The following is a 20,132-nucleotide window of genomic DNA, read 5'->3' on the forward strand; positions in this document are numbered from 1 at the left end:
ATTCAACAAGCGTGATATCAAAGTTACCAATTTCATGCTCTACGTAAAATCACGTCTTCTTTCGGATAGTAACTGTCTTTTTCTAAAATTAACCGAGTTTTGTAGATATCACTTCAAAAATGAATTAATTTTGATTTTTGTTCAGTTGAGTAAAATAGGTCATACGTACACAATTATGGCATCAAATTGTGGAGGAAAAGTTAAAGTTAACTCTACGGTTAATATCTTTATCACCTCTCTAAGACATAAATAATTTTTTTTGCCAAATATGGCGATGATCTTACTTAACAGGATTATTATTCTTTTCTTTTAAATACTGTTTATATGCTTGTTGTCCATTTTGATCGTTTTCTAATCATAACATTAACGAGCCAAAGTCTGGACTATAGATGATTTCGGTCTGCCTGGGCATTCTCATAAGCTAAATTGGTCTGGATTGTTATTTTCATACCCCATTTTGAACGAGGGCTCCAAGATCGGCAACGTCTTGCTCTCTAGCGGCTAGATTCCAGAAGTTTCAGATAACGGTTTTGGTTTTACTCATTATAAGCTAAACTTCTTTTTTATCACAAAGTTATAACTCCGCAGTTATCATTTTTTTTCTGGCTGCAAAATAATCAGTTCATCAGTTTCGTTTTTATTTCAGGCCATTTCGTTCCAGTTGAAATGAAGTGAAGTTCTACCCTATTACCTTTCGTCTATTTGATCAAGACACCTCCATTCTCACCCCCCCCCCCCCCCCGGGAAAGAACGTGGCATACAAACACTCATGCATAGACACTTAAACGGTCTCTCTTTAAGCATTACTTAGCCCATTTAACCCCTTATAGCTTTACTTTATTTTTCATTCGCTTTGTTTCTCTCCATCGATCAAATGCGCTTTCACCCCCCCCCCCCCCCCCCCCCCCCTAAACCCCAGTCTATCTTTTGCTCTTTCCCTTTTCCTTTTCGCTTTTCCCCTTAAATCCCAGCTCCCTGCCCTTTATTTAAGATTAACCCTGCTTAAAGTTACTTATATTATTATGTTGAAGAATTTTAGACAGTCTTAAACAAGAGTCGAATTTCGAAAAGGGACAAATAGTTTCTCATTCACTTTGAACAGAACGGATTTTAGCAGTTTTCTTTGAAAATTACTGCTTTAATCATTTTCGGCTTAATTTCTCGGGTTAATAAGTAAATCTTTTGTCTAAAATATAGTCTAAAATTAGAAAATAAATTGTAAAAATGCTGATGAAATTTAATTCTCATATCTTGGGTACATTGTATTTATTTCAAAGGAACGGGGATTATTACCAGGAATTACGGCTTATTTAATAGTTTTACGCTGTTGTTTATCAGTGTGAATTCGGGACTATTTTTATCAACTGAGATTACTAAAATTTATACAAAAACTTGTTACAAAATTTTATTACAAAAAAGATTACAAAAATTTATAGTGTTTACAATTTTTTCGTATTTGAAATGGATCCGGTTTTATTCGCCATTTTAACAAATTGCGTTCTTGTCGTGGGTTTAATGTCCATATTTTTTGCATGTTTTACCATGCTTTTGGTCCTTTTATGGCCAAAACGGTACTTTCTACCCGAAATAATTCTTCAATTCTTATTGGCTGTCGTGTTGAACATGACGAATGGATTCGTTCGGCTGCTGCAATCGGATCACGAGACCTCGTGTGTTGTTACGGCGTTGATAGACCACTATTCAATGTTGGTTGTGTTTTTCTGGGTGGCTATTCCGAGTTACGAATTGACGATTGTTCTGAAGGAGTCGCGGAGGTCAATGGAAGGTCAAATGACGCCTATTAAAAGAAGGTTTGTCTATTTCCAGTGAATCGAAACTTGATACATCTTGATAAGAAACGTACTAAAAGATGGTAAACCCTGTCGAGATGTTGACATGGCTTTCGCTGTGGAAACATCGAGATTTGTACCAACTTGTAAGATCTTTGCATTGGTACGAAGAAACCGTATCATGGCCAGATAATCACGAAAAATTTACCCCAACAATTTAAACGAAATTTTTAAACAAAATTTTATATCAACTTTTGCACAATTTTCATGGTTAAAAAACAGAAGTAACTCTTGAAATCAAGATTTATTAAATCACATTATGCACAGAACAGTTAACGAAAAATTAACAGGCGCAAGGCATCTTCAACAAAAGAATTGCGCGAGCTGTTCGAAGAAATGGAACAGGAGTTCTTGACAAAAGTAAAACAAAATTGAGTTTAAACACGCGATCAACTATGTTTTGGGTTACAATGCAATGAAATGGGCAATGGCTGTTAGAAGCTCAAACAAGCTAAAAGTTCTATTTTACAGGGACATTTTAAAAATTTAAGCAGAAAAGTTGAGTTTTAATATCTTGTTTTTCAGGAAGATAATGCTTATCTGCGTTAATCAAAGATTATTAGAATCTGTATCCAATCGGATTTTTTTGGAAATTTGAAAGCAAGATTACAAAACAGATACTTATTTGTAAAAAAAAATGGAAAAAAAATGTTGAGATTAGACTCAATTGTCGTCAAAAACTTTCTATTGAAACAATACAAAAGAGATATTAAAAAGCTAAAAATAGTAATGTCCTTTACAAAACAAATGATTTGAACTTATTTTGAAACGTTTCGTCTTTGATGTTTGTGGCGCTTTTCAAAAACCTTTTCAGCGTACGTTGTTTTTTGGTACCATAGCGTACGTTTCATTCTTTTTTGAAAACTTTTGTTTGTGTTGAGAGGCGGAAAATCTCTTTCGACTGTCAATTTCGAGTTAGACATCAGAATATGTATAACTTTGCATGATCTTTGCATGAGTATCAAGAAGGAAAATTTTGGCGAAAAAACTGAGAATTTTTGACGATGACTACGATAACCCAATTAATTTGCATAAAAATTTTTAAAAAAATCTTGGATGATGAATCTTTAGTCTAATAATTTTTCCCCATAAATTTTGATCAGATTTTTTGGTGCAGCTCTTGATGGTCGAATTTTCAGTCAAATATTTCTGCCCCTGCTCAAAACAGTCGCGGCTTGCTCGCATTGAAAAAAATAATTTTATAAAACTTCCAAAAATGGCACCGATGAAAAGTTTTAGTCATTGAATTTTCATAAAATTGTTTGCGTTTCTTAAATAAGTCAAACTCTGATACTTTATGTCCTAATCAGAATATTTATCGAAAAACCTTGTTCGTCGTGATAACTGTTTATTTAATAGGGAGAATGATAGGTTTTTATTCCAAATAGTGTAAAACGACATCCAAAGTTTATTTTAAATATTTTCCTGATTTACTTGCAATTTGTTTAGGAACAACGTTGATTGGTTTTCTTAAGCTCATCGCAAAGAAAAACTAACTCTGCGCTAATTGAAACAGTTAACTTGGCCAAATTGGTTTTTTGCAAAATTGTGATGAAAATTCCAACTTGACCATTTTGCAAATTTGGCAATAAAAGTTGAATTGCATAGCAAAACTTGCTGACAAAACTCAGCAATATATAGCTTTCCAAAAAGCATTAGACTTACTTTCTGTACAGCTTAATGATACACTCGATGGATTTCATTATTAACATTATTCCAAAGATGACGAATCTCCAACAAAAATTTAATTGACCCACCTAATTTTACTCTAAAAAGGCAAATTTTTAACATCTTTCACGACCTCAAATTTTTTGATAACGATGGTACCTCACAATTTATTTCCGATATTGTCGAATAATGGAATCGTTGATTTAAAAAAACAGTTTTTGCGTGGTGCTGAAAAGAATATGTTTTTTTAAATTTTGCTTTATTTACATGTCTTATACAAATTACCAACTAGAACCAGCTCCAGAAGAAAAAAAGAAATTGTAAAATTTAAATAAATCATTAATGGCTTTCAATTTAGCATCATTAAGACAAAAAAAATCAGCTGAATATTGTCTGTTCCTGTATCTTCAAGAACCATAGATAACCATTCAAAAACATTGTTTTTTTTTCAAAGCATTAAGAATTGGCAGTCTCACAACTTTTGTGAAATTTTAAATGATTATCTTTTTCTACAAAAGAGCCTCCTCTATTTTTTGTTCCTGCCTATAACTATTGTAAAATTTGTTAAAAAGGACCTCATTTCGATAATGCTCAACTCAATACATGAAAAATTTCTGAGTTGATAAGAAAGTAACTGAAAAATATTCACCATAATGATGATTAATCTGTTGATAGGATTGTTTTCCTTCATAAAATTGCTTTACCGAGACTAATAGAAAACTCAATGTGCTGTTTCCAATATTTTTCCCAACGTTCCCAGACTATGTACGGTTCTTCCTTCTCATAATTTTTTAATCTGTAGTAATAATAATCTTTAACCAGCTAACCTCAAGCATATCTTATCAAGAAAGCGGAAAAATGTTTTTATATTTATTCAGTAATCGTGAGAGAAGGCATGTGGGCCTCGTTTTTTGTTATTTTTCATAAGTTGTTATGTTGTCAACTTAGCCGTGAAGAGTGATGATCCTCAACTACTTTACTTACAGGAACAAAATAACGTAATACTAAAATTTGTGAAAAAATTTTTGAACTGAAATTATTTGTTCTCAAGTTTGGAATCACGAAACGGATTTTAGGCGCTCTGACTCATGGGCCCAGAATTCAAAATTGAAAATTTAAAAAATGGTTGATTGTAGAAAGCATTCTTTCAAGGAAAGATTTTTTCTGGATACGTCAATTAAGCGCCTTTTAGCAATCAGCAACTACATCTGAAACAATGCTCCATATTTAAAAAAACTCATTTTTGTTTTATAAATATTTTGTGTTCCGGTCTGAGATTTTCTTCTATAATTTGATGTTTAAAATATTTCAAAATGTTACAGAAAAGTGAAAAACTGATACAATATTTCCAATGTAAAATCGATACCGTTTATCAAAAGAACATTCCTCGAGATCGCTGCTTTCATTGTTTTAATCGTTAATAATCACTGTAAAGAATGAATATGTATGTAAATCTGTTCAGCGGTGTTTCTCAAAAACTTCTATTTATTTTACTCGTTTTTGTTGACAACACAAAAAAATGTTCTAACCTTTTTATCTGCAAAAATAGTTCTTTCCAAAGTTAATTTATGAAGCTGTCGAGTTGATAGATTAAGCAGTCGACTCGATGAAAATTTTGTTTCGATAGATTTGGTTTAAAAAGGCGATGCTACCTTGTAGAAGCTCATTATCTTCACAAGTCTTAGCGCTCCTTAAACAAGCAACATAGCAAATCCCAAAAAGTTTTTAAGAAAATTGATGTTACATCGTGTAAAGGCCGCAATAAAACGCATTGGTAGCGTGTGCGGTAAGAACAATGTCTGCTAAACGAGGGTTCGAGTCCAAGTTGTTGCGAAAGTTCTTCAAAATTTTCTACTCCTATAAATGATTTTCTGATGATGTTTTTGTGGGGCCGCTATTTAAAATTAAAAGGCAAATCAACCATTAGCTTTTTTGAGATTGAGGTCTGCTGTCAAAAAGTTCAATATAGCGCTTTTTTACTAAAGAAAGTAAAAGTTTTAATTACGTTAGATTTTATAAATCTTTCAATATTTTTGCCCTCAAACTGGTGTTATTCTTTTGACACCTTTTGAAATGTGCTAAGCGTGTGTCTGAACTTGTTGTGAGTTAAATTTGTTTAAATTTTTCTCTAAATAACCTCTTTTTATTTTATTCCCTGGTCAAAATACAGACAAACAATTGATAAGTAAATTAAAATGTGTTTTTTTTTAAATATAAGAGATAATAATTTCATATATGTAAACTGTATAGTTAATTTTAAACCATACCTTTTAAAAACGCTCCGAAAAGTTTATGATCGCAACATTATAATAGATCTACGTCAAGGAGAATTTTCACTCCACGATCTGCAATCGTATTCAATGGTAACGAGCCCAAACATTTTTGTCAAATTTGCTTCAACGAACCAAAATCTTATTTCAGATACTTGGACTTCAACAGCAAGAACAGACAGATTGCATATTCATTGGTCGCCTGGGGCATCCCCCTATTCGTCGTCTCCCTAACCCTAATTGTTCACGTGTTCTACCCCCAGTGGGAACCCAGAGTGTATGGGGGGATATACTGCAGTGTGGAACAACAGTTCATTTTTCTCTTCTCATACGTGCTGCCTCAATTTGTGCTCATGTTCATTGGGTTGAGCTGTTTTGCGTTTTTGGTGCAACAATACTCGAGAGGACCGTTTTCAGAACAGTTAGTTGAGTTTTCATCACTTTTTTGGTTTCATAAAACTATGGGCACTTGTAAGGTTCGTGGCATTGATAAGGTCTGGATGTCCTGATTAATACGAGAAGCTAACAAGAAGGCTATTGTGCATTTGCGCATAATATTCCGACTCCAAAATAAACAGAAACGAAAAATTTTCAATCAACGTTTGGATATGAAAATTTATAGGTTTTTCAAACTGGCATAAGTTTTAGGAGAATTAGCAAGAGAATTGGTGAATTATGTGAAAAATTCAAAAACTCCACGAACTTGCGCATCTGTAAAGATGTTAGTACAGAAGAAAATTGCCCTCCAGTATTTCAGCTTTAAACTTGAGATGAAGATATGTGTAATTTCGTATTTGAAAAGAAACGAACAGAAAACTTACAAGCAATGTTAATAGATTTGTAGTTAACCGCCATTTCTACGTAAATTAGCTATCACTTTATCTGAATTAAACAAACAGCTCGAAGAATTAAGAAAACATAAGAAACCAACCGAATAAAAAATCAGCACTTTAATAATTCGAATATTTAAAAAAATGAACATGAAAACTCTTAATAACTGCATTTGCTGATAAAGAATACAATTATTGTCTTCGAACAGTAAATTCATTCCCAAACTTATTTCAACTTCATGGATTTTTTATTTCAACAAAATTTTGACAAGCAAACTTACACTTTGGGCAGAGTAGTTTTGGGAAAAAAGATGGACATACCAAAACACAATCTAAAAAGATAATATGTTTATACCTGAAAAAATGTAATTGACAGCGTTACCCTTGTAATTTTTTCTACAGGGTTACGAGCAATATCAGTTTTGATGTCAATGGCGCGTGATTTTCCCAATTATAGTCCGTAAACAAGTCCTCTCAAATTTAAAAGAGAAGACAGAGAATGGCTATATGATCTAGCTGAGATAATTTTTAAATTAAATTCATACCCATATGGATAGACAGTCTTTGAGTCAAATCAAATTCAAATTACTTTAGGGACTTAATAAGCTTTGTAAAATCAAGTTTCGTGAAATTCACTGTTATTATTATTTTATCGCAAAGTGGACAACAAAAATTTGCACCTATCTGATTTTAAAACACAATATCAGTGCTAAATGCTTTTGTTTGCATTACGTCGTCATTTCTGCACAAAACAGCAACGAAACATTTTACTTTTTTTAATCCAAAGTTTTCCAATTTCTATAGTTCTCGGAGCGTTATAATTCTACACAGCAAACAATTTTAGTCAAATAATTAAAATTACGTGGAATCGGCCTTAAATTTGATTTCTCATAGATTTTGATGACTCCAGTGTAAACATTTTGACGCTCAATGAGATATAGATATGTGTAATTTCGTATGTGAAAAAAAACGAACAGAGAGACGCACAAGTATGGTTAAAAGATGTGTAGTGGGGCTCGTTTCTACGTATTTTAGCTATCACTTCATCTGAAAACAAAAACTTCAAAAATTTAAGAAAACATATGAAACCAAACAAATAATCGTTACTTTAATAATTCGAATAATAAAAAAAATTGAACATAGAAACTCTTCAAGAAAACTTTTTACTGATAAAGAATACAATTATTGTCCTCGAACAGTAAATTCATTACAAATAGTAAACTTACACTACGGGCAGAACAGTTTTGGGAAGAAAAGATGGACATCCCAAAACACAATCTAAAATGATAATATGTTTATAGCAAAAAGAATGTAATTGCCAGCGTTGCCATTGTCATTTTTCTACAGAGTTACAAGCTGCAAAAATACGATGTACTATTTTGTATTCGATTATTATTTTATTGCAAAACAGACAATAAATTATTGCACCTTTTTGATTTTACAAATATATTTTTCAACTTTTTTATTTCTTGAAGGGTTATAATTCTACACAGCAAAAAATTGTAATCAAATAATTACGTGGAAATGGCCTTAAAATTGATTTCTCATAGAGTTTAGTGACTCAAGTGTAAATATTTTGATGCTCATTTACGTGACAACTTGTATAATGTTTTGCTTTATGTACCAATTTTGAGTTGCGCACGTATTATATTATAACGACATCTTTTGGATGAATCTAGGATAGCTTCTGCTATATACTTTATATCTCTTGCTGACAGTTTTCGGCACAATGAGACAACAATATGAGTTGCCGCTAGTACTGAACTGTCCAAAATTTTGGGTGCTCTCCTATCAAAGACATTGGCAACTTTACACCACCCAGTTTGTTTCAGCGTTTTTTTTAATTCTGTCTGGATATTACGTTTTGCAGTTAACTTTTGTGTACTGTAGAATCGGCAATACTGTAGACTACCGTTGCGATAGTTGATACTCAAACAGTCTTGTCAAATAATTGTTCAGCTTTGCTGTTCAACAATTTGTTTCTCTCATTGAAATTCAAAATTGCAACATTGCCTCTGTCCAGCTCCAGATGACTGTCCTAGCTACTAGTAAAGGCAAAATGTTTTTACGATGGGTTAATATTTTCTAAGACGTTTTCCCGATAATCAAAGTTAACATATTTAACAATTTTTGCACTTTATGCTTGTCAATAATTTCAATTGCTAAATAACGCAACAAGTGAAATTACGCTAATTTTTGTTAAAACCAGTAGAGAAACTAATATTTTGATTTTCACAAAGTTTCTCTTACTTTGCAACTTTGTTCCTCAAGAGGAAAAATGGAGAATATCGAAATTAAATCTGTCTTCACAAGTCAAATATAAGTTAAAACTGTACAATCACTGAGATGATTTGCAGAAACTAGACACGGTAACAAGTAGTATACCGCTCAAGAAAGTGTGCTTCATTACGCAATGTATTTGAGTTCAATACGAGAAAATTAACAAATTTCAACCGAAACAAAAAATATTTCGATCAACGTTTGGAAATGAAAATTTACTGGTTTTTCAACCCGACGTAAGTGTCCGGAGAACTAGCAAAAAAATTGGTGAATTTTTGTGAAAATTTCAGACCCCCCGAAGTTGCGCATCTGTAAAATTTTTAGAACAGAAGAAAGTTGCCCTCCGGATTTTCAGCTTTAAACTTGAGATAAAGATATGTGTAAGTTCGTATTTGAAAAGATATGAACAGAAAAATTACGAGCGATGTTAAACAATTTGTAGTTAACCGACTTTTCTACATAAATTAGCTACCACTTTATCTGAATTAAACAAACATCCCGAAGAATTAAGAAAACATATAAAACGAAAAAAATCATTACTCTAGTAATTCGAATATTAAAAAAAACTGAACATGAAAACTCTTAGTAACTGAATTTGCTGATAAAGAATACAATTATTGTCTTCGAACAGTAAATTCATTCCCAATCTTATTCCAACGTCATGGTTTTTTTTATTTTCAACAATGTTTTGACAAGTAAAATTACACTAAGGGCAGAGTAGTTTTGGGAATGGAAAGATGGACATCCCAAAACACAATTTGGAAAGATAATATGTTTATACAAGAAAAAATGTAATTGACAGCGTTACGCTTGTAATTTTTTCTACATGGTTACGAGCTATAAGAGTTTTGATGTCACTGGCGCTTGATTTTCCCTATTATAGTCCGTAATCAACTCCTCTCAAATTTAAAAGAGAAGTCAGAGAGTGGCTATTTCATCTAGCTGAGATAATTTTTAAATTGAATTCATATCCATATGGATAGACAGTCTTTGAGTCAAATCAAATTCAAATTACTTTAGGGACTTAATAAGCCTCGTTAAATCAATTTTCGTGAAATTCATTGTTATTAATACTTTATCGCAAAGTGGACAACAAAGATTGCACCTATCTGATTTTAAAACACAATATCAGTGCTAAAAGCTTTTGTTTGCGTTACGTCGTCATTTCTGCACAAAACAGCAACAAAACATTTTTATTTTTTTAACCCAAACTTTTCCAATTTCTATAATTCTCGGAGCGTTATAATTCTACACAGCAAAAAATTCTAGTCAAATATTTAAAATTACGTGGAAAAGGCCTTCAGTTTGATTTCTCATAGATTTTGATGACTCCAGTGTACACATTTTGACGCTCAATGAGATATAGATATGTGTAATTTCGTATGTGTAAATAAACGAACAGAGAGGCGCACAAGTATGGTAAAAAGATGTGTAATTGGGCCCGTTTCTACGTAATTTAGCTATCACTTTATCTGAAAACAAACACTTCAAATATTTAATAAATTTTATGAAACCAAATGAATAATAGTTGCTTTAATAATTCGAATATTAAAAAAACTTAACATAGAAACTCTTAAAGAATGCTTTTTACTAACAAAGAATAAAATTACTGTCCTCAAACAGTAAATTCATTACCAATCTCATTTCAACTTCATGGATCTTGTTAATTTCAACAAAATTTTGACAAGTAAACTTACACTACGGGCAGAACAGTTTTAAGAAAGGAAAGATGGACATCCCAAAACACAATCTAAAAAGGTAATATGTTTATAGCAAAAAAAATGTACTTGCCAGCGTTGCCATTGTCATTTTTCTGCAGAGTTACAAGCTGCAAGAATTCGATATACTATTTTGTATTCGATTATTATTTTTTTGCAAAACGGACAATAAATTATTGCACTTTTTTGTCTTTACAACACAATATCAGTGCCAAATGCGTTTCTTTGCATTTTGTTGTCATTTCTTCACAAAATAACAACGGAAAGTTTTATTTTGACATACCAATTTTTCCAATTTCTTTAATTCTTGAAGGTTATGATTCTACACACCAAAAAATTCTAACCGAATATTTATAATTACCTGGAAATGGCCTTCAAATTGATTTCCCATAGAGTTTGATGACTCAAGTGTAAATATTTTGATGCTCATTTACGTGACAACTTATATAATATTTTGCTTCATGTACCAATTTTGAGTTGCGCACGTATTATATTATAACGACATCTTTTTTTGGATGAATCTAGGTTAGCTTCTGCTATATACTTTATATCTCTTGCTGACAGTTTTCGGAACAATGAGTCAACAATATGAGTTACCGCTAGTACTGAACTGTCCAAAATTTTGGGTGCTCTCCTATCAAAGACATTGGCAACTTTACACAACCCAGTTTGTTTCAGCGTTTTCAAATCTGTCTGGATATTACGTTTTGCAGTTAACTTTTGTCTACTGTAGTATCCGCAATACTGTAGATTACAGTTGCGATAGTTGATACTCAAACAGTCCTGTTAACTAATTATTCAGCTTTGCTGTTTAAAAATTTGTTTCCCTCATTGAAATTCGAAATTGCAAAATTGCCTCTGTCCAGCTCCAGATGACTGTCCTAGCTACTAGAAAGGCAAAACGTTTCTACGATGGGTTAATCTTTTCTAAGACCTTTTCCCGATAATCAAAGTTTACATATTTAACAATTTTTGCACTTTATGTTTGTCAATACAATCAATTGCTAAATAACGCAACCAGTGAAATTACGCTAATTTTTGTTAAAACCAATATGGGAAACTAATATTTCGATTTTCACAAAGTTTCTCTTACTTTGCAACTTTGTTCCTCAAGAGGAAAAATTGAGAATATCGAAGTTAAATCTGTCTTCACATGTCAAATATAATTTAAAACTGTACAATCACTAAGATGATTTGCAGAAACTAGACACGGTAACAAGTAATATACCGCTCAAGAAAGTGTGCTTCATTACGCACTGTATTTGAGTTCAATACGAGAAAATTAACAAATTTCAACCGAAACAAAAAATATTTCGATCAACGTTTCGAAATGAAAAATTACAAGTTTTTCAACCCGCCATAAGTGTCGGGAGAACTAGCAAAAAAGTTGGTAAATTTTTGTGAAAATTTCAGACCCCACGAACTTGTGCATCTGTAAATTTTTTAGTACATAAGAAAGTTGCCCTCCGGATTTTCAGATTTAAACTTGAGATAAAGGTATGTGTAATTTCGTATTTGAAAAGATAGGAACAGAAAAATTACGAGCAATGTTAAACGATTTGTAGTTAACCGACTTTTCTACATAAATTAGCTACCACTTTATCTGAAGTAAACAAACATCCCGAAGAATTAAGAAAACATATAAAACGAATTAAAAAAATCATTACTTTAATAATTCGATTATTAAAAAAAAACTGAACAGGAAAACTCTTAGTAACTGCATTTGCTGATAAAGAATAAAATTATTGTCTTCGAACAGGAAATTTATTCCCAATCTTATTCCAACTTCATGGAATTTTTTATTTTCAACAAGGTTTTGACAAATAAACTTACACTTTGGGCAGAGTAGTTTTGGGAAAGGAAAGATGGACATCCCAAAACACAATCTAAAAAGATAATATGTTTATACCAGAAAAAATGTAATTGACAGCGTTACGCTTGTAGTTTTTTCTACATGTTTACTAGCAATAAGAGTTTTGATGTCACTGGCGCGTGATTTTCCCAATTATAGTCCGTAATCAACTCCTCCCAAATTTAAAAGAGAAGTCAGGCAGTGTATTTCCCATCTGGTTGAGATAAATTATAAGTACTATTCTTACACATATGGATAGACAGTCTTTGAGTCAAGTCAAATTCAAATTACTTTAGGGACCTAATAGGTTTGGCGAATCCAAGTTTTGTGAAATTCTTTATTATTATTATTTTATCGCAAAACGCACAATAAAAATTGCGCCTATTGGATTTTAAAGCACAATATCAGTGCTAAATGCTTTTGGTTTGCATTTCGTTGTAGTTTCTGCACAAAAACATCAACGAAACATTTTAATTGTTTTAATCCAAAATTTTCCAATTTCTATAATTCTCGGAGCTCGATAATTCCACACAGCAGAACATTCTAGTCAAATATTTGAAATTACGTGCAAACGGCCTTCATTTTGATTTCTCATAGATTTTGATGACTTCAGGGTCAACATGTTGACTCCCAATTAGTTGACAACTTAAATAATATTTTGCTTCATGTACCAATTTTGTGTTGCGCACGTATTAAATTATAACGATATCTTTTGGATGAATCTGGGATATCTGCTGCTATATACTTTATATCTCACGTAAATAGCTTTTCATGTTTTCCAGAGATAAAACCAAATAGAAACGGGCTAATATCCTATCAAAGACAGGGAAAACTTTACGCCGCCCAGTTCGTTTCAGCGTTTTCATGTCTGTCCGGATATTAAGTTATTGGAATTACTTTTTTTGAAGTGTGTTATCCGCTATACCGTAGATTATCGTTGCATTAGTTGATACACAATTAGTCATAATAACTAATTACTCAGCTTTGCTGTTTAACAATTTGTTTCTCTCATAATAACCAATTAATTCAAATTGAAACAGTCAGATTTATTGGTTGGGTTTTTTGTTAATAAATCAAATTGTAATTCGTTATTGCAAAATTCCCTGACTCCAGCTCTAGATAACTGTACTGGCAAATATTTTTCTATTTCCGATGTTTTAATTTTTTCGGAGACTTTTTTATCGATAATCAAAGTTAACAGATTTAACAATTTTTGCACTTTGTGTTTGTCAATACACTCAACCAGTGAAATTGCGCTAATTTTTTGTTAAAACCAGTAAGGGAAAGTAATATGTTGCCTTTCGCAAAGTTTCTTTTACTTTGCAACTTTGTTCCTGAGGAGGATAGATTGATAATATCTCAAAGTTAAATCTCTTTTCACAAGTCAAATATGAGTTAAAACTGTACAATCACCAAGATTTTTTACAGAATTCAGGCACGAAGACATGTAATTTACCGCTCAAGAAAGTGTACTTCAATACGCACTGTATGTCAAATTATTAAGACAAAAATCACAATTTTGAACAGTTAAAATCAAATTGATATGCTTTGACTAAATTGAGTTCGAAGTTAAGCATACCTTTGCGGTGTCCCGCAATCTCTGAAATGGTTGCATATTGCAAATTTCCTTGAAACTGGGGTACCAAATATGGCATCTCATACTGCATTTGAGCTCTAACTGTTGTACTAATAGATTAAATTTCGTAATTCAAGAAAACGTGTCGATAATTATTTTTTGGTATCGGGTACTTCGAGCTCGAGTTTCACTTCGTGTATGGCATTCATTTATTAATATTGTTTACTAGTTATAAATGATGACAAAGTGAACAAGCCAATATAGCTTTGATAGAACGTAACCTTAATTTCGCTTGTCATGCTATTCTAACTTTACTGCTTGGTTTGACCTTGAATTGATTTGTTTATCATGAAGCGATTTGTTTTCATGAATTGATTTGTTTGTCATGAAGCGTTGCCGGCCTTGTTCGCCATGATGGGAACATCTCCTTTTGGTAATACGGGGACGAGCTTAACTTCTGGTCTTTTGTAAACGTTAAACTGTCGCTGATCGAATCACACCATCAGATCCACCGATGGTCTCGTAACTCGAACTCGACGCAAACTATAATATGCTCGTTTATAGTTGTCTTCGATCAATCAAACGAGATCGCGGTTTTAAGGGTTGCGGTCGCTGTAGATCTCTTTGTGCCGGTTATTTGACGCTGTCAAGTACTCTTTGCGAGATCTGTCCCTAATGCGATTTGCATAGGCTTGGGGTTATCGAAAGAGTTTTCGATGATCGCTAAGTTCCTTTGCGCATGAGAGATAGGGTAAGCAGATTTTGCCAAGCAAGAAGTGATTGCGAGTCAAAACTTCTAAGTCATTAATGTCTAAACTGCCTGGAGTTGACGGTCTTGTGTTCAATGTCTGCTCAAAATAGACATCGTAGTTGAAAGAACGTCCTCGGTGAATGATCTGTTCCCCAACAGTGCACACATTAGCCTCTACACAAATCTCTATATAATGAATCCCGAGCAGAAACAGATCAGTTGTTTTTTGTACAAATAATTTGAAGGATTGCTGCTAAAAGAAGTAAAACAGGAAAAGGCAGTGATTTCTTCATTTATGAAAAACTTGTTTGCAGTTTTTCTGTACGTGACGCTTTGAAAAAGTTGAGAAACAGTCTGTAGTGCTTGTTTTTTATCAAAAAATAAAACTAGTGGCTATCAACTGTCAACTGTTTGATTTAAAAACATTGGTTGAGACAGTATTTAAGAAGTGCAAAAGGTGTTGGTCTATTTTCAAGAGAGTAGAACTTAGAATTAAAAGTCAAATGTCTCTCCTTCGGAATAAAATACATTAAATATTGCGTGTTCTTTGTTTTAACAATATTTTTTATGTTCTGCTGTCACGAATGTTTCATTACTTTTGTACAGAAACACCACAAAGACGCAAAAACTCTTGATTGGCTACTCTAACATGTTGTCGTCGCTGTACTGATGCAATTAAGATTCAAATACTTATTATTTTTCTGATCTTTGTCGAAATTATTGTCAATATTTTTACTATGAAAAAATTATGTGTAGAATAACTAGATGGCTTAATTGGTATCATTTTCTCAGCTCTTCTCCAGTTAAATTAAAATTTGAGATCGAAATACGAAAAATTATCCCTTTATTTACTTTTCCAAAACAATTTTGTCTTTGCTTGGTTAAGACGTTAGATTTTTCTCCTAGTGAAAGGAATTGCAGACAAAATTATACAGTGGATATATTATAGGTAATATTTGTGTCCAGCATTTGCATTTAAGAATGGAAGGCTCGGGCAGAAATGTTAAGCATAAATCATTTTGCCAACTTTGTTAACTTTTCCTCTTTTCTGATGTTGAATGTCACATCTTTCGCTTAGTTTATCCCATGAAGTGCCAAACCATCCTGTCGATCATTTTCTTGTTTTACTTTACCATTTCAATTGTATTCAGATAAAAAAGAGGCACTAATTAATGAATTAAGTAAAAAATCACCAAAAATTAGTTGTTATGACAAACGAGCAGCTGTATTATAGCAAAAACTGTCATAAAGTCTACAATGCTGAAGAAATACTTTTTACAAACTTGATTATATTTGTTATAGGTTTTGAGAAAAAAACTCTCAACACAAAAACTCGAGATCGCTTTGCTAGAAGCTCTGAAAACTCTCGTTTTGATTATTAGGCCAGCGTTTTTCCGATATAAGTAGAAAAATGACTTAAAATGGCTGATTCCTCCAAAAGTTTTTGGGTAAAAAATGGTTAAGTTATGCAAAAACATTTTCGGTAAAGCCTGATCATTTAGCACAACAAGCCTATAAAGTCAATTAAATGACAATAATATCGTTACGATGATCAAATTAGAGAAAATTTTGTGAAAAACTTTGAATGATAAATATTGAAAAAACTCGTCTATGTTCCACAAAAAAGAATTTAGTAATTAAATGTCAAATGTCTCTCATGCGAGATAAAAATTTATTAAGAATTGCGTGCTCTATGTTTTAACAATATTTTTTGTGTTCTGCTTTCTCATTTTTCGGCGCTGTATTGATTCGAGTAAGAGTCAAATATATATTATTTTTCTGAACTTTGTCGATTTTAATGTCATTGTTTCTTATTATGGTAAAATTTATGTATATAATAAGAAGATGGCCTAATTGGTATCATATTTCCAGCTCTTCAGTTTAAATAAAATTTCAGACCGAAAACAAAATGTCTTCCCTTTTTTGTTTTCCAAAACACTTTTGTTTTTGCTTGCTTAAGACGATAGATTTTTTCCTAGTGGAAGCAATTGCAGACAAAATTATACAGTGGATATATTTTAGATAGTATTTGTGTTCAGTATTATTTGCATTTAAGAATGGAAGGCTTGGAGAAGTGTTAAGCATAATTTATTTTGCCAACTTTGTTAATATTTCCTCTTTTCTGATGTTGAATGTCACATCTTTCTCTTAGTTTATCCCATGAAGTGCGAAAACATCCTGTCGATCATTTTCTTGTTTTACTTTACCATTACAATTGTATTCAGATAAAAAAAGAGGCATTAAGTAATGAATTAAGTAAAAAATCACCAAAAATTAGTTGTTATGACAAATGAGCCGCTGTATTATAGCAAAAACGGTCATAAAGTCCTCAATGGTGAAAAAATAATATTTTATGCAACATTGATTATAATTGTTGTAGATTTTGAGGAAAAACTCGCAACACAAGAACTCCAGATCTGAAGACTGAAAACCCTCGTTTTGATTATTAGGCCAGCGTTTTTCCGATATAAGTAGAAAAATGACTTAAAGTGGCTGATTCCTCCAAAAGTTTTTGGGTAAAAAATGGTTAAGTTATGCAAAAACATATATATAATCAATAAAATGACAATAATATCGTTACGGTAATCATATTAGAGCAAATTTTGTGATAAACTTTGAATGATAAAAATGAAAAAGTTAACAAAATTAACAAAAATTTTCGAAACTTAAAACCTCGATAACTCCTCGAAAGAGGCGAATTTCAAGAAACCCTTCAATTCAAGTTACAGGCAAAATTAGTTGTAAATAGGGGGTATGATGCTGTCCATTAAGATCATAGTCTTGACCTGGCCCAGCCTAATGCTTCTTGACGCTCTGACCCGTTTTGGACCTCGAGCCCGTTGTGAATCTCAAGCTCTTTCTCCTAATTTTTCCGACATAATTCTACTAATTCTTCTATCCGTAATGTAAATTCTACTTTCCATCTAATTATTATTGTTATTAGTTATTATTATTTATTGTTATTTTTTAGTCTGAAAGAGTCGATCTACTTTGTGCTGATAGTGATGGTGTGGACTGAGACTCTGTGGTGTCTGAATCTAGTCTATAACCTCCTCCTCTCAGACTCTCTCTACATCACCTACTGGTTCTCTATCTCATTCCTACCCGGATTCGTCGGACTGTTCGTCACTTACAGGTTTGTTACTTCAGCCGAAAGCAGGTGGCTATCTTGCAAGACTGTTGCAAAATTTAGACGGTTTTCTTGCAACATCATGCAATACTGTGGTATGCATATGTATATATAATTTTGAGTCTAGCACTGTTTGTTCAAGATCTTGTATGATAAAAGTCGGATTTGGACTAGGGTATCCGGACCTAGCAGTCATAGTATTTCAGCAATGATTCATTAGAAACCCCACCAAACACTTCATGAAACATGACATCTCAGTTGCAAATTCCGAAGTAAGTCTATACCGTCAATCGTAAGTGTATTTTCATTCTGAAGTTTCTCTGTGCATGGTGCAATTCTCTGTTGGAGTTCTGCATAGTATTAATTATTTTTTCATAATGTGACGAATTGAGAAAACGAGAATCCGAAAATTGAGCATGTCAATAATAAAATTGCAAAACAGGAACTGTTACGTTATACGCAGTGTAAAAACGAGCATTAGTCTGTTCACACACAGTAATGAAAACAAAAATTTCATGGGCTATAGAAAGCGGTTTAGCAGTTGCTTCATCTGAAGTTGTGTGACTATTTAGGTGCTGGCATTTGCAACCTCAGACAACAATTGTGAACAATCATAGACCGGAAGGCCCTACTTATTCACCCGCATCACCTGAACAAATTCTGCTACCTCGCACTTTACCCAATAACACGCCAATCACGTTCGGAAAACAGACACTAAACACTCCAAATAGAAGTTTAAATTCGCCTTGTTATCCTACAACTTTCAGACCTCTCAAAAACCCAAATTTGAACCCCTTTCTTATGAAAACATCGCCCGCAACGTTAATACCAAGCGGTAAATTACGTAATCTAAACGTCCAATCAAATCAAGTCGAACTGCCGCCGAAATGGACAACGCAAACTTTATTACGTAACAAATCAATGCGAAATAACGTAAACAACCAAAGTTATGTAATGGGTCACCCGACTTCTAGCTCGTTGCCGAGACGTTTCAGTTGTTGGGAATATAGAGCTACCTTAAACAGTGAAGCAATAGAGAATCTTGAACAACAGCGAAGATTTTTCCAAAGTGACTATTTTGTAACTAATTCTGAACATAGTGATGCGTCCACTTGTAACAACGGACATACAGCTTTAGTCAACTCTTTGAGGGATAATAATTCTGAGCCGAGAGAGAGTCTTTTGTGCAGTAAGACACCAACTCATAAACAAACATTTCTCTAGCATTTAGTTATGATGTTTTTTTTCTGATATACATTTCTGATATAAATATTTGATTAACATTATTTACAACAAGTCTTTTTTGGTCGAGTTTGTCTTGAGCAAATAATTGAAGACCCGTAAATTCTATACACGTAAAATAGCTTTTAGAATAGTTTCTAGAATAGATATCAGTAAAAATTAATCATCCGAGGGTAAGGAGCGGGTCGCAAAATGGCTATGGCCAGATCTGAACCCAAGTCGTGATAATTATGTCATCGGTTTCGGCTCACTCATAATTGTGAGGGCTCCAAAAACGGCACCAACAAACAGCGAGCCAAAGCGAAACAGTTTGGTCAAGTTGTTCAAAATTATTCATGATCAGGCCCTTGCGGACCAAAACGTCATATGATCACACTTATAAGAACATAAAGGTCGTTGATCAGACTTTGACTTGACCAAATTGTTTCGCTTTGGCTCGCTGTTTGTTGGTGCCTTTTTTAGAGCCCTCACAATTATGAGTGAGCCGAAAGCGATGACATAATTATGAGTGAGCCGAAAGCGATGACATAATTATGAGTGAGCCGAAAGCGATGACACATGTCATCGCTTCCGGCTCACACATAATTATGCCATCGCTTTCGGCTCACTCATAATTATGTCATTGTTTTCGGCTCACTCATAAAAAGTTTATGTTATGTCATCGTTTTGGTCTCAATCATAATTTTTTCGTCATTTTTGGCTCACTCACGATTATGTCATTTTTTTCCAGCTCACTCGTAATTATGTCATCGTTTTCAGCTCACTCACGATGATTTCATTGTTTTCGGCTCACTCATACATAATTATCTCATCGTTTTCCGTGCACTCATAATAGTCTTCGTTTTCGATTCACTCATTATTGCGGCTGAGCTTAACAACTCAGAAATCAAATTGAATAGCGCTTCAAGGTCATTTCAAGCCTTAAAGCTAGAATAGTGTGACAAGCGAAATTTAATGCTACATTC

At 32.9% G+C, this 20,132-nt stretch overlaps 1 protein-coding gene across 1 annotated transcript; it reads left to right on the top strand.

Annotated features, from left to right (window-relative positions):
* The first annotated feature begins 926 nt into the window (after nt 1-926).
* LOC142353500 (uncharacterized) lies at nt 927-19,260 on the top strand. Its single transcript, XM_075405752.1, has 4 exons — nt 927-1,811; nt 5,940-6,209; nt 17,767-17,931; nt 18,498-19,260. Exons 1-4 carry the CDS (start codon nt 1,462-1,464, stop codon nt 19,147-19,149), a joined length of 1,437 nt encoding a protein of 478 aa, XP_075261867.1. The 5' UTR covers nt 927-1,461; the 3' UTR covers nt 19,150-19,260.
* The last annotated feature ends 872 nt before the right edge of the window (nt 19,261-20,132 follow it).

This window comes from Convolutriloba macropyga, chromosome 14 (assembly GCF_964194025.1).
Source record: "Convolutriloba macropyga chromosome 14, txConMacr16.3, whole genome shotgun sequence".
NCBI lineage: Eukaryota > Metazoa > Xenacoelomorpha > Acoela > Convolutidae > Convolutriloba > Convolutriloba macropyga.

Coding starts and splice junctions, on each gene's coding strand:
- LOC142353500 (XM_075405752.1), top strand. CDS start 1,462: ATGGATCCGGTTTTATTCGCCATTTTAACAAATTGCGTTCTTGTCGTG. Junction 6,210..17,766: donor AGAGGACCGTTTTCAGAACA/GTTAGTTGAGTT, acceptor GTTATTTTTTAG/TCTGAAAGAGTCGATCTACT. Junction 17,932..18,497: donor GGACTGTTCGTCACTTACAG/GTTTGTTACTTC, acceptor GTGACTATTTAG/GTGCTGGCATTTGCAACCTC.